This window comes from Phascolarctos cinereus, unplaced genomic scaffold (assembly GCF_003287225.1).
Source record: "Phascolarctos cinereus isolate Bilbo 61053 unplaced genomic scaffold, phaCin_HiC Scaffold_4;HRSCAF=312, whole genome shotgun sequence".
NCBI lineage: Eukaryota > Metazoa > Chordata > Mammalia > Diprotodontia > Phascolarctidae > Phascolarctos > Phascolarctos cinereus.
The window spans coordinates 9,774,292-9,788,742 of record NW_027555847.1 but is presented as its reverse complement, the minus strand read 5'-3'; the positions used below and the strand labels follow the sequence as shown (position 1 = coordinate 9,788,742).

Below are 14,451 nucleotides of genomic sequence, written 5' to 3'. Positions count from 1 at the left end.
GATGCTAGGCTTCCTGGCTCCAAGGCTGAGATGCCCTCCAGGACACCGCAAAAAATAGCCCTTTCAAATAATCCCATGCTGTAGACAGGAGGAAGGAAGCAACAAGGTGCCTTGGATCTGGAGTTAGATAGAGCCAGGTTCAGATCTTGACTCAGAAAGCTGTATGATGCTGGGTGATTCTCTGAGCGCCAGGCTCCTCATCTGTCAGTCCTGATGGCTTCAGAGGTCCCTTTTGGCTCTAAATCTGGGCTCCTGCAACATCTCAACTCTCCCTGAAATACTTTCAGAGTGAAATTGCCTTATTTCATATCTCAAGGATGCAGAGGAAACAGCTTTTCCTTCCGAAAGAGGTTTTTGGGCTCCTCTTTCCCCACTATTGGCCTGTAGTTCTCCAGAATTACTGGAGGGTACACAGCTCGGCTCGAAGCCAGGAAAATCTGAGTTCTAGATCTGCCTCAGACACATGTTGGCTGGGTGACCCTGGTAGGTGACTTAGCCTCTTAGATCTGGGCAAATCTCTAAGACAATAAGGTACAAATGAGCATCAGGCCCGAATCAATGGAAGGAATTTCTACGCTGAATATTTGTAAACCAGTGACTCACAGGTCTGGACCAAATTAAACAAAAAGGCAATTGGAGAGAGCTCTGGTAGTTGGCTCCCAACTCTGCCCAAAACAGGGATTGTTTTATCAGTTCACTGACTTCCACCCAATAATTCTTAAGGATATATTTGGTGCAAAATACCTTGTTAGTTGCTATAGATGGTACAAGGTTGTGAAAAATGGCATCACTACCATCAAAGTCAAGGGCAGCTAGGTGGCACCATAGTGGATACAGCACTGGGCCTGGAGTTGGGAAGACTTATCTTTATGCATTTAGATCTGGCCTCAAATACATACTAGCTGTGTGACCCTGGGCTAGTCACTTAACTCTATTTGCCTCAGTTTTCCCATCTGTAAAATAAGCTAGAGAAGAAAATGGCAAAACACTTCAGTATCTCTGCCAAGAAAATCCCAAATGGGGTCATAAAGGAGTCAGACATGACTGAAAATGACTGAACAGCAGCTACCATCAAGATCATAGGGGAGGGAACCAATTAAGGGAGGTAAGCAACAGGCACAGAGAACTCACATGCTACACCCTGTAGGTGATATACACAGAGTATTTGGGAAGTTCAGAGGAGGTACTATTTAAGCTGAGTCTCGAAGGATGGGTTGGGTTTTGGTGAATGAAAATCAACATAGTAAGTAGAAGGAATTTCCTGAGCAAAGTTGTAGACATGGAAGAGAGCTGAGATATCTGGGATGACTGACCATTTTCATTTTTATTAGGCTGTAGAATCTCCTTAGGGCATTAGAGGGAGATCAGGCTTTGCAGATAGGTCATTCTCTTAACACTGGTCTTTCCTGATGTTCTGTGGGATGTCACTAGTCCTAAGGCTGTGACAGAGGCATCCAATGGGCAGCTTCTCTAACCTTGCCACCAGCACACCCCTCCTGGCTCTCCCCTTGTCCCTCCTACCTGTGAAGGCGACTTTGGCCGGGCTGGTGCAGGAGAGGCAGGTGCCAGAGTGTGATTCGGACTAGCTACTGGGCTAGGCAGGGGGGAAGGCTCCTCTGGTGGTGATGGTGTCTTTGCGATGCGGAGAGGACCAGAGTCACTAGATAGAAACAGAGAAGTGAGCATGCCACAGCCTGAGCAGGAGCTGGGATTTTTTTTCTCTCTTTTTAAGCAAATACCAAAAATCAACCTTCATGAATCATGGTGATATAACTCACTTTCTTGTAGCCCTTTTAGGCTGTCCAAAGCACTTTCTTTCACAATAATCCTGAGAGGCTAGCAGTATAATCATTATCCTCAGTTTTCAGATGAGGAAACTGAGGCTCAAGAGCTTATACAATTAGCAAATATCATGGTTGAGTCCAGACCTCTAGGCTCCAAGTCTGGTGATTATTCCAATAGAGTCTAGTAATTCTTAACCAGGGGTCTGTGAATTTGTTATACGTGTGTGTGTGTGTGTGTGTGTGTGTGTACATATATATTTGATAGCTATATTTCAAGATAATCGGCTCCCTTTGTAATCCAATGCTTTATTTTATGCATTTAAAACACAATGCTGAGAAGGGGCCCAGGCGTTCTCCAGACTGTTGCCCAAGGAGACCAGGACAAAAAAAATATTTAGAAGTCCTGACCTAAAACATGGCGCCAGACACTTTAAACCATATTAAATGTAGCATCTCCTTTATCCTCATCTCTGAATTAAATTGAGGCTTTAGACCATAATACTTGACATCTTACAGGGCTCTGAGGTTTGCAAAGTGCTTTCATATTATCCCAAGGAAATCCCACAAAGCCCTTGTAAGGGAAATATGTTTTATTGCTATCACCTGTATATTAGAAGTGAAGAAATGGAGGCTTAGACAGGCAAAAACAATTTTCTTATAGTAATAAGTAAATGTTAGTGATGGGATTTGAACTCGGGTCTTCTGGACTCCTAGTTCAGTTCTCCCACCACTTCCTGCACTCACTTATTCCCTAAGTAGCACACATCACAAATTAGTAAAGATTTTGCCTTCCCAGTGTTTGGCCAGCTGTTGTTGGGTGAATGATGAAATGCCATAGTCAGATGGGCCACAGAAGTGTTGGGAAGTGACCATTCTCCTTAATTCTTCCTGTCTTCAGACTAGGGGGTTATGGGTCAAACCCAGTGGTCTGAAGTGCTCAGACTTCAAAGACATCACCCACTGACAAAGCTACTAAGAATGGTAGGCAGTTATCTACTAATGGCTATCACTAACAAGGACGCTGGGGGGCGCCCTTGGCTCTCTAGGGGTTTCTACGGATTTCACCTTAAGGGAAAAGCAGCTTTTTTGACCTAAGACAAAAGCACGTGTACGGTGCAGGAGTTAGTACAGACTCAGCAGGCTGAGGAAACTGAGTCTTCGTGACTTCAGGGAAAGCAAGCAAACACTGCCCATGATTGGGGATGCTAGCCATCAACCATGGCTGCTACAAGCCAAGCCCAAACGGATGCTTTGAGAAGGGTTTCTCAGAGCGCACTCACCACCTCTCTCTGGGGAGACATTGGGAAAATGAAAGAAGCATATGTCAGTAATGAGGGCTGACCCCTCCACGTTCTTCCACCCCTGAAATCAGCTTTTATTTGTTTCGCATATTTTTGTATTTATTTATCTGCATCCATGTGGTTTTTCCTTATAGAACGTAAACTCCCTGTGGACAGGGACTATTTCACTTTTGTCTTTGTAATCTCAGCACCCAGCCAGTGCCTGGCACACAGTAGGCACTTCATCAATACTTGCTAATGGATTTGTATCCCTACTACCAAGAGAATATAAGCTCCTTCAGGGCAGGACTGCTTCCATGTCATCTTTATATGCCCAAGGACTTACAGGCTTGGCACACAGTAGGCACTTAAATGCTTGTTGATTGATCTAATCTCAGTCAGCACAATGCTTGAGAAATGTGAACTGAATGAATGAATACAGGCTCTTTGAGGGCAGAGATTGCTTTATTTTAGCTTTTGTACCCCTAGTACACAGTAGGTACTTAAATGCTTAGCGATTGATTTCATGTAATTTGATAATATTTAAGTTTAAAAAGTAACAAGTTTTTGATCCCTTCTGTTTCTGGCGGGAAAAAAAAAGCAAGCTGTTGTGGATTTCCTCCCACCCTTCACTGGATACAATAATAATTGATATTAATGCTGGAGGGATTGTGGGAAGATAGATCCATTAATGCATTGTTTGTGGAGCTGTGAATGATTACAATCATTCTGGAAAACAATACGGAATCATGCGAATGAAGCCCAGGATTGATAAGAAGCAAAGTCCCTATAAACACCAAAATAGTAATAGGAACACTTTTTGTGGTAGCAAAGAATTAGAAACAAAGTAGATGCTCATTGATGGGGAATGATTAAGCAAACCATGGTAGAGGAATGTAATAGAAGATTATTGTGTGGTAAGAAACAATGAGTAATGAACACAGAGAATTATGGATTTATATGTACTGATGCAGAGTGAAGTCAGCAGAACCAAGGAAACAACACACACAGGAACAAAAAAAAAAAACGTACATGGAAAGAGCCACACCCAAACACCAAAAGTGAATGTCGCAAAATTACAAAGAACAAACACGACTCCAAATTGGGGGGGGGGATCCTCCAACTTCACCCACTCCTTTGCAGAGAGGGGGCTATGGGTGAGAAGCATTGCCCATGTTTCCAGGCTTTTTAGATGTATTGATTAGTTTTGCTAATTAAAAAAATCTTTGAAAAATATTTTTATATGGAATAGCTCTCTGAGGGAGATGGCACATTGGTCATCTGTTGATTCTCTCCAGTTTATCCTTTCCATATCTTATTTGTCCATAGCTGTCTGCATGTACTCTCCTCAATTAGACTATGAGTTCCATGACAGCAAAGACTTTTTGCCTTTCTTTGCATCCCTAGCATTTAGCACAGTGTCTGACATACAGTAGGTGCTTAATCAGTGCTTGTTGACTGACTCAGGATTGTAGCTTGTGGATCATATATCACAGAGAAAGACTAAGGAAACATTTCAGTCCAGCTCCCTCATCACCGAAAGGGCTTCAGTGGTGTGCTCAACATCACCCAGGTAGCCATGTCTGAAGTAGGATTTGAATCCGGATCCTCTTAGCTCAGATTCAGTGCTCTTGTTGTTTTTGCCTGAACCCTGTGACACAGGAAGGGACAGATGCCATCTTCAGAAGATGGGGACATTGTCATTATGGGCAGATGCTGCCTGTCCCTGCTGTATGGCGGACAGCTCTCTCTAGAACTGTCCTTAGTTCTGGAAGAGCTAAGGCATCGGTGGCAGAGGTGCTGATGTTTCACAGGGGCATTGTAGGTGAGAAAGGCTGCTGGTACATAACTGGGGGAGGCAGACTGGGTGCCATTTGGGCAGCAAAGTAGATACGCAGAAAGCGTGTTCGTTAGCCTGAGTACATGACTGGAGGTTAGCCAAGTCAAGCTCACTTGCTTTGACCTCGACCCTATGCCTTCCTATCTCCTCACGTTCACTAGCACTCCTTTTAAATCTCTTCCCCCTCTACTGGTGTCTTCCATACCATTTACAAAAATGGACAGAGCTCTCCCATCTTTAGAAACCTTCATATGAGCACAGCTTCCCTGACACATCAAACTCAAATGAGATATTTGTAAAGTACCTAGCCCAGGGCCTGGCACACAATAGGGGCTTCAGAAGTGCTTATTCCCCCCTCCCTCTTGTCATTTCCAAAGTGCTCCTCATTTTCATGGCCTAGACCCACTCATCTATTCTTGGGGTATCTACTTCCTCACTGTCATTTAGTTTTCAAGCCTGTGTAATATGGCTTGAACCCTACCCTTCGACTGAAAGGGCTCTTTCCAGGGTCACTAAGGCTCTCTTAACTGCCTAATCCAATGTCCTCTCACTCCTCAAATTTCCTGACCTCTTGGAAGCTTCTGACACTGCTGACTACCATGATCCTGCATCCTCTCTGTTCCCTTGTACCTCGACTCCCTGCTTTCTCTTGATCCCCCCCTTTACCTATCTGACTTCTCCTTCCCAGTCGTCTTCGCAGGGATGGAGGGAAGGCCTACCTTCCTGTCCAACCTGGGGAACATCTGGAGGGCCCAGCAGAAGCAGGCACAACAGGAAACCCTTCTCTCTCAAATTTCTTGCCAATCCTCCTTCCCTTTTTCCTGTCCTGTTTGCACACTGACTTCACATCCCCAGACCTGAAGAGGGAACCCAAAGATCTTGCACCATGCTAGTGGTGGGCCAGGCTCCCCTTGCTCTCCACTACTTGTTGAGTGGACACGGCTGTTCATGCCATTTTGTTATCAGTAACTACCATCTCTAGCAAGGCTTGCCAGGATTTAACCTGACATTGCATCCTTCAGATCCCCTGGCATCGTCATCTGACAATGCACCCCGAGTACCCCTGGGGCTTATTGTATGCCCTGTCACTGCAACTGCAGCACCACCAGACCCTATCATATCCCCTGCCAGGACCACCAGTCTCTATCATATACTCTGCTACTGGACCCTCCCTCAATTAGAATGGGAATTCCTTGAGAGGAGGAACTGTGTTGTATTCTTATTTCTATCCCCAAGTGCTAAGTGTGCACAGTAAGCCCTCCACGCATGCTTCCATTCACTCATTCACTCATCTGTTTATTCCTTCCTTCCTGTAATTTATGGTACCTCTATGGGATGTGATGTGAGAAAGAGACTTTCTAAATGGAGGAATAGTGTGAGCTCCATGAACTCTTGGTGTGGGGAAGCCCACAAGAATGTTCATGCCTTTCAACAAACACTTACCTAGGGGCTCCTTGGATGGTGAAGGCCTTGTCTGCGTGCTGCTCCCCCAGCTTGGTCATCACCTCATAAAGCTTGTGGCAGAGCTGAGGAGACAGAAGGTTCTTGTCCATTGGATGCAAATTATTCCCATCCTAACTTTAAAATCCTCATGTTTTCCTTTGAAAGCTAATGATTGAGGAACTACGCCTGGAGCACAGAACCAGCCTTTTTGCCTGGGGCCAGGCAGGTGGACATGGTTGCAAGATGATGGCACTGAGGCAGATCTAAAGCTGGGTATATAATGTGACTGGCACATAAGTTCTTGATAATAATTTTAAAAATTGAGCAATCAATGGATGTGGGTGCCCGAGCAATGGTGGCAGAGCAGTCTTCCTTGTGAAACTCATCTGCAGTGATGTGAGGGCCTCTGAGGGCTACTGAGGCAGCCAGAAGGGGGATGCTTGAAGCTAGTGCCCAGCATTCTTAATCTACTTTCTCATATATGAAATGAAGGGTTGGGAGAGGAGGCTTACCAAGGTCCCTCCAGCTCTATATCTAGATCTGTAAATCAGTGTAAAGCACAGTCCCCAATATATTTCTTTAGGAAACAGATGAGGAAGTTCTAAGAGGGGACCCAAATGCAGCGACGGGCTCGCTATATTAGGCACATCCTCTAAGTCTTCCAGGCAGAGAGCACTAATTAAGATGTATGCCCCCAATGCAAACATGCTTCAGTTAGAACAATGAAGAATTTCACCCAGTTAACAGAAAGACACATGATCCCAGGCACAGAAGATGCCTGTCCACCATGCATTTCACATGTGGAATGATCAATGTCACTTACCAGAGCGATTTCCTTATGGAACTTGGCCTCGAGGCTGGACACATTCTTGAAAGTATTGACATAAAAACCCACCCGCCTATGGGGAGGCAGGAAAGAGAGAAGAGAGAAGGTCTGAGAGAAGGGCCATTCATTAACCAGGGCACTTGTAAGGATTAAGGAAACATCTCAGTTACTCCATCTCCATCCAGGTTTTGGAAGAAAGCAAGGGACAAAATGAGGCTTTATGTTTCTGGATGTTTCTAATTTATTTTTAATGAAGCTCTTTTAAAAATGTTACATTAAAAGATTAATGTTGAATATCAATACAACCAGCTAAATTTACCTTACATATGGTATGTACATATATACATACATTTGTTTGATCTGTCTCTTCACAGACATAAAGAACTTCCAGTGAGAAAACCCCCTCCACCTTTGCAGATTTGTCTAGATAACTGAGAACTGAATTCTTTCCTATAATCACATTCTCAGGAGGGGCTATATTAATCTTTTAGCCTTGATTGGCTGAAAGATAACTAAGGCACAAAGAGCAGGGAATTTCAGTAGATACCTATTTGTAGAAATAGGGAGTTTTTGCAAACCCCCCTAAAGGGCATAGATTACTTTCTCTGAAAATCAATTAATTAATCATCAATTGATCAAAATGACAATATTAATTATTACGTATCAAGCATTGCATTAGACCCTGGGGATTCAAAGACAGAAGTCTCTGCCTTCTTGCCACTGACATTCTATCTGGGGCAACATGCAGACAAATGACTTTACCTAGACCACAAAGAAGGAAGCTCTTCTTGTAAATCAATGTTGAACTCTTCAAACACTTTCTGGGCTTTCTGAAACTCTTCTTCTGCCTAGAAGGAACAAAAGACTCTTTATTTCCACCTATTTAAAAGTGATGTAACCATGTTGATATAAAATAGCATCACCGGATAGGAGAGATTTGGGCTAGAGCTGTGTGCCATCCTGAATGCTTTTGGACAAAGTAGTGGGCTTACTAGTTTATCTGCTTCCTGAGATGCTAAAATTGTTTTTACAAAACTCATCATAAGTTAGGTTGGCTGGTTAGGTGGGGTAGCCTTCTTTGGCATCCTTGCTCCCCTGCTTTCCATGTGCCAGCTAGCCCATCAGATCAGAAAGTAAAGGATCTAACCAGAGGAGGCCTGACAGGAAACTGAAGAAAGAGCAAATTAAATTCAGTAAGTGCTTAAAATTGGCCCCTATTGTACATATCCCAGCCCCAAACTTGGTGTCCCCTCAATGCTAGATTAGTATATCAGACATTTTCACAGCTGAATAATGTCCTTCAACAGCTTAGTGATGGATACTCTAAATGTCTCAACCCAAAAATGTGTTGTAATGTGAGGAATAGGCTCATTTTCCACCAATGTGTTAGAAATGAGGTAAAGGTAAACCCAGCCTGGATTCTGCCTTGATTCCAAACAGATCTCTGTGGCTTTGTTCCCAACCACAATGCCATTCAGGTCTCAAGGGAAGCTGCCTGGGACCTCCCAGCACATCTTACCTTTGTGATGCGACTTTCATCTCGTCTTTTGGAGCTCTGCAGAGCTTCTAGGTGATGACGGGCACTGTCATAATCCACCAGCTTTCTGCTCCTCTTGGCGATGCGCATCTGCCAACAGAAGGAATTGTGGCCTTTACTGAAGCAATCAAGCCCCAGCAAAATGACAGACCCGGCCAACTCCTCTGTCTTCCAGGAGAAGCTGATGACCAGGGATGAGGGGGAGGAAGAGGCTGCAGGTTCCTTGAGGACTAAGGCTGCTTCATCTTTTGTCTTTGTATTTCCAGGGTAGACCATAGTGGTGTACTTAGTAAGTTCTCAGTAAAGGCTTGTGGGAGTGCATTGGATTGAAGGAGATGGAAAGGCAAGGCCATGGGCTTCAGTATCAGAGAACCAGAGAGTCAGAATGCTACAGAGGCTCCTCATTCAGCCCACAGAGGACCAAGAATGCCTTCTACCATACACCAGCCAATGGAACATCCAACCTTTGCTAGAAGACCTCCTCCAGTGAAGCAGAAGAAGCTGCTGCCTTCCAAGGCAGCTCATTGAATATTTCAATGGTTCTAAGTGTTGGGAAGATTTTCCTTCACTGTTGTTTCTAGTTCAGGGTCTGCTTGACCCAAGAACCTGAAGACAGTGACCATGTCTGCTCTAGGTCTGTTCTGGGCTAAACATCTATAAGTCTTTCAATGAACCCTTGTACAGAATGAACTCAAGATGACTTCCTCCTCTAGGATGCCCTCAAGTCAGCCAAAGTCCTTCCTGAAGCTTGATGCCTAGCCTCTAAACCCAGGCTTCAGCTGTGGACTGACCAGGGAGCCAGACAGCTGGTCCCCTTAGCCCCAGGCACTATACTTCTCTCAGACTAACATAGCATAAGATATTTTGGCTGTCATATGACATCATTGACTCATACTGAATTTGTAGTGCACCAGGACCCCCAGATCCTCTTCAGATACCCTTTTGCCTTGCTATGCCTTCCATATATCATCCCTGTGAAGTTGATTTTTTTTGGACCCAAGTACTCTGAAGCAGTATGACTTTAAGTGACAGGAAATGACCCCTACAAGACTGGAAATCATAATGACTTTCCACATTGATCTTTGTGCAGTACAGGAAGCTCTCTGAGGGCAGGACATATTACTTTGGCCTTCATATCCCCATTTCTTAGCACAATGCTTGGTACCTAAAGATAGTAAGCATTTAGCAAATGTTTAATAATTTGAATAGATGAAGCATCTGGAGGCATTTGTTTTTCACACTGAGATCTGGTTTGAGAAAAGCAAGGTAGTAACTGGATATTCCAATTCTAGTCACCTCCAGCATGTGCCTCTTATACACACATTAAGCCATATCCATTGAGAAATGGTTGCCTTTCCATAACATATGAAGGCAAGATATGATCTATGACCATGACCTAAGATTGGCTAGGGCAGAGAGACTGACAATAAGTTGATGGATGGTAATGAGCAAACCTCCACCCATCCACATTTTCCTGCAGTATTTTCCTGTTGAGGGCCAATCCTAAGAGTCTGATAAGGGTTTAAGATCGAAGGCAGAGTTTGACCTCTGCCCAAGCTTTTACCCAAAAGGGCTCACTGATTAAGTGGTATGGCTGTCCAATCCCTTCCTGGTTAGGAGGTCCCTGAGACATTCCTTCTCACTCTTTGAACCTTAGATTTACACATTCACTCCTCTATGCAGGTGGCACCAAGGCGCCTGGGAAAACCTAGGAAAATACAACCCAATCTAAGAACCCTGATAATGAGGAAATTTATGCTGTCACATCCTCAGCAGATGTTCTGGGGAGTATCTGACGGGGAGGACTCTTTGAAGTTAGGCTAGATTTTTTCTATATATCCTGTACCCTCAGATGAATAAACTGAGTCAGTAATTCTACTCTGCCTGGCCCATGTCATAAGTTATTTCACACCTCTCCGTTCGGTGTACAATCTGGTTGCGGGCAACATTTTCCTACAGACACTGCTCAACCTACCCAGACCCCCCTGCCCCACTTCCTGCTACTCTTATTTTCTGTCCTTTCTTTTCTCTTCCCACCTCCTAAGCACACCCAACCAGGGCTAATGGTGCAGAGCTTTGTGCCACAAGATCACAGATGCAAAGCAGGAAGGGACCTTAAAATTCATCTAGTTTGACATTTACAAAAGAGGAAACAAGCCTAGGGAGGGAAAGTGATTTTTCTAGGGTCACACAGGCAGGAAGGAGCAGGACAGGAATTTGAATCTAGAACCTATGCCTCCAAATCTAGTGTACTTCCCCAGCTTCATCCATAAACACTGCTCACACTTCATGACTATACCCAAATATAAGACATGGTGTTAAACAGGGTCTGAAAATGCTAGAAACTACTTAAAACCCAAAGCAGGAGGGGCAGCTAAGGCAGAATGAGACTCATGTTTAGTAACATGTCTACTGGGGCTTCAAGGGATCTAAATGGTCTTCGTCCCCTGCAAAGCAGCCCCCTCAGTTGGCCCTCAGCAGCAATAAGCCAGTGAGAATGCCATTTCTGAAAAGACCTTCAAAACCCTCCTGAACCTGCAGGATGTTCCTTCAAGCATCCCGAGAGGTGACCCACTTTCATTCTTCGAGGGAGGATTTGATTTTTGGAAGTAGCTGAAAAGGACTGGAGCCAAGTCTGATGAAGGCAGTGGGAGATCACACCAGGGTCTATTGTTTATGAGTAAAAAACAAAATGCGCCTGGGAAATAATCTTTTGGCTTGGTTTGCAAAGCAGCTGTAAAGTCCATTTGCAAAGGAGAGCTGCACACACTGTGAGGGGTAACATCAATGGAATAAGTCCGAGGTTCACAGGTTCAACAGATAAAGAGCTGGAGGAGCGCAAGAGGATATCTAGTCCAACCCCATCACTGTGCAAGTGGGGAAACTGAGACCCAGGGAAGTTAAGGGACTTGCTCAAGGTCACAGGGCTACAGTATTCAAATCCAGGATCTCTGACTCTAAATGTCTTGATTCTATTGCACTTAGCTGCCTCCTCCTCTTAGCAGAAGTAAATCCTTTTAGAGTTGGAAAGGACTTCAGCACCCATCTTGTCTAATCTGTACTTGGAAAAATATTCCTCCTGTGAGACACTCAATTCATGCTTGCTTAGTCTTTCCTTAAAGATCTCCAGTAAAGACAAATTCACCACCTCTCAACATGGGCCATTCCCCATTGTACGTATAGTTTGAATTATTAAGGACTTTTCCCTCTTAGAGAAAAAAATGCCTCAAGAGAGAGTGGGCAGCCCTTCCTTGGAACTCTGCAAGCAGTAGCTGGACCTCCACTTAGGGGAATGTCATTATGGGAGGTTAGCTTTCTGTATGGCTCAGACTAGCTAGACAATGATCTCACACTCCGTCTCACATTCTGGGAGTCTGTGAATGCACAAAAGCACAGAAGGCTGGGAAATTAACCTTTTTGCAACTTCCACCCACTATTCCAAGTTCTGACCTCTAGGGCCAAACAAAATGTTCCATATAACAGGCCTGCAAAAACTGGAAAGAAGCTGTCCTGACCTTTGTCTTCTCAACTTCTGGCTAAACATGGAAGTTTCTTCAACTGACCCTTGTGTGTCATTGACTCAAGGCCCTTCCTGGCTGCCCTCTTCTGATCCTCTCCAATTTCCCAATGTCCTCCTTCCACATCAGCACCTAGCACTGAGCATAATATCCGTGAGTGGTCTGACTGGGCCAGAGGACAAAGGCCCCATCACCTCCTTCTTTCTGGATTCTCTGCTTCTCTTAATGTCATCCACAATGGTCTCAGCTGAGTTGGTGGCCACATCTTACTGATAATTCACAATGAGTCATGCATTAGAGCCCTCCAATTATTTTCAGAAATAAGGCCATCTATCCATTCCTTCTCTGTCTTATCCTTGGGATGGTGATCATTTTTAAATCAAACATAAAACTTGACATTTATCTTAATGCATTTCCCCTCATTTGGACTTCTAAACTCTACTTCATTTGTTCCTAAAATCTGTTTCATAGGTTCTGCTTCCCATCTTGGACTCTAGGGCTTTCTTCAAAGCATCTGCCATCTAGGGCAGAGGCCAGGAAATGTTATCTTATTTTTTTACAAGAAGCACTCAGCTTTTTCCTTCAGTTAAGCTCAATTAAAACTTCTTGGCATTTCCATCTGCTCAGTAGCCTTCTGCCCAAAGAACACAAATGAGCCTGTTTAAAAGGGAACCACCATAGCTGCCCATTGGAAGAGTGTGTCTTGGCACGCCCCCACCAAAACATCTTTAGTGGCTGGTGCCCAGGAGCCAAGACAGGCTCACAGAGACCTTTGCCAAGAAGTGCTCCTGGCTTCCCTGGCTGAACCAGGCTGTTGACAAGTCTGTTCCATTTGAAAATACGGATTTGGTTGCCGGTTGCCTTATCCTGCAGAGCTGAGCTGGCTGCTCCACCCATCCCATCTGGCAAAACAAGGCAAAGCAGCAACCCCTGAGGAGCCCTGAGTCACCGTCCTTACCAATGCCCTGGAATAAATATTTTGAAAGTTGCCTGAGGTTTCAGCAGCATGTTCCCCGTTGACTGCAATGGGAATCACGGTGTTGGGTTTTGAAAAATCTCCACTCAAGATCTTAAGTCATAATTCTGTGCCACACCTCCAACCCACTCATTCAGTCACTGTGGAATAAGTGAGACTTGGGCCTGGGGTGCAGAAGCGCTGATCAGTATACTTACTGCATTATTTCAGACAATGCACCATTTCAGCTATGTGCTCTCCCTCTGCTGATACAAATAGAGGCCCCTCCAGTGATACCAACTGGCTTCATGAATGACTGAAGCTGACAGAAACTATTGCTTGGCAGCCAGGGTCTGGGTGGCAGACCTCTACATGCTCAGATAGGTTGGTGGAGGAGTTAAACAGATTCAGGGCAGGGTCCATGAGACCTGGGAAGGCCCAAGGAGTTGAACACGAAACTCTTCCACGGTATTTCCCATGGTCAGCTTTCTTCTAAGAATCTATTGTTACAGAGACAGCTTGGCTTACAGACAGGAAGATCTGGGTTCAGGTCCTGCCTCTGACACATCTTGTCTGTGTGACCCTAGATAAGTCACCTAATGTCTCCATGCTCTAGGTAACTTTAAGAATCTAAGTCACAGATCAGTTCAGCTCTTGATCTGCATTGAGAGAAGTTTCCCTGCTGGGAAGTCCTCATATTAATGAGATCAAACAAAAACTATTTTGGAAAACAAAGCAAGCATCCCTAGGATACAGGATGGGAAGAGGTACGGTTCTTGAGGAATCTCTCTCACGGCATGGAGAAAGTGTGGGCCACTGGAGAGAATAAAGGATTTGGACTCAGACAAGTGAAATCCCAGCTGGGCCACTTCCTATCTGTGTGACCTTGGGCAAGTCAGTCAGTCCCCTTACCTCTTGGCTGCAGGAGGGAAAGAGGGGATTAAGCTCTATGACCTCATCTGACTTATAAAAACTGCTTTGTGATCGATGAGCTTGGCCAAAAGCCCATAGGATGCTATCACAGGGGCAAAGAGTCCAGTGAGGAGCAGGTGAATGCAGAGCCAGCAGAGACCCCATCAAGGCACCCAGAGGATATACAGAGTCACTGCTCTGAAAGCACAGCAAGGTTGTTATGGAGGTGACATATCATCTCTAGCTCAGCTGCAGTAAATAACAACAGCCTGATGTGTGTGTGTGTGACATTTGAAGAGAGGAAAGGAAGTGAGATGCGGGGAGGGAGGGAAGGAGGAAGGGATGAGAGGCAGGAA

At 44.7% G+C, this 14,451-nt stretch overlaps 1 protein-coding gene across 3 annotated transcripts in view; it reads right to left on the bottom strand.

The window, feature by feature from the left end:
- Positions 1 to 14,451, bottom strand: part of AMPH (amphiphysin) — a 224,531-nt gene that overhangs the window by 57,733 nt on the left and 152,347 nt on the right. For all 3 annotated transcript variants that reach the window (XM_020964329.2, XM_078152048.1, XM_020964330.2), the window contains exons 8-12: positions 8,693 to 8,800; positions 7,936 to 8,021; positions 7,171 to 7,246; positions 6,348 to 6,430; positions 1,522 to 1,660 (exon numbers count right to left, since the gene is read on the bottom strand). In XM_020964329.2, the coding sequence (XP_020819988.1) occupies positions 1,522 to 1,660; positions 6,348 to 6,430; positions 7,171 to 7,246; positions 7,936 to 8,021; positions 8,693 to 8,800 (492 nt within the window). The remainder of the gene's footprint in view (positions 1 to 1,521; positions 1,661 to 6,347; positions 6,431 to 7,170; positions 7,247 to 7,935; positions 8,022 to 8,692; positions 8,801 to 14,451) is intronic.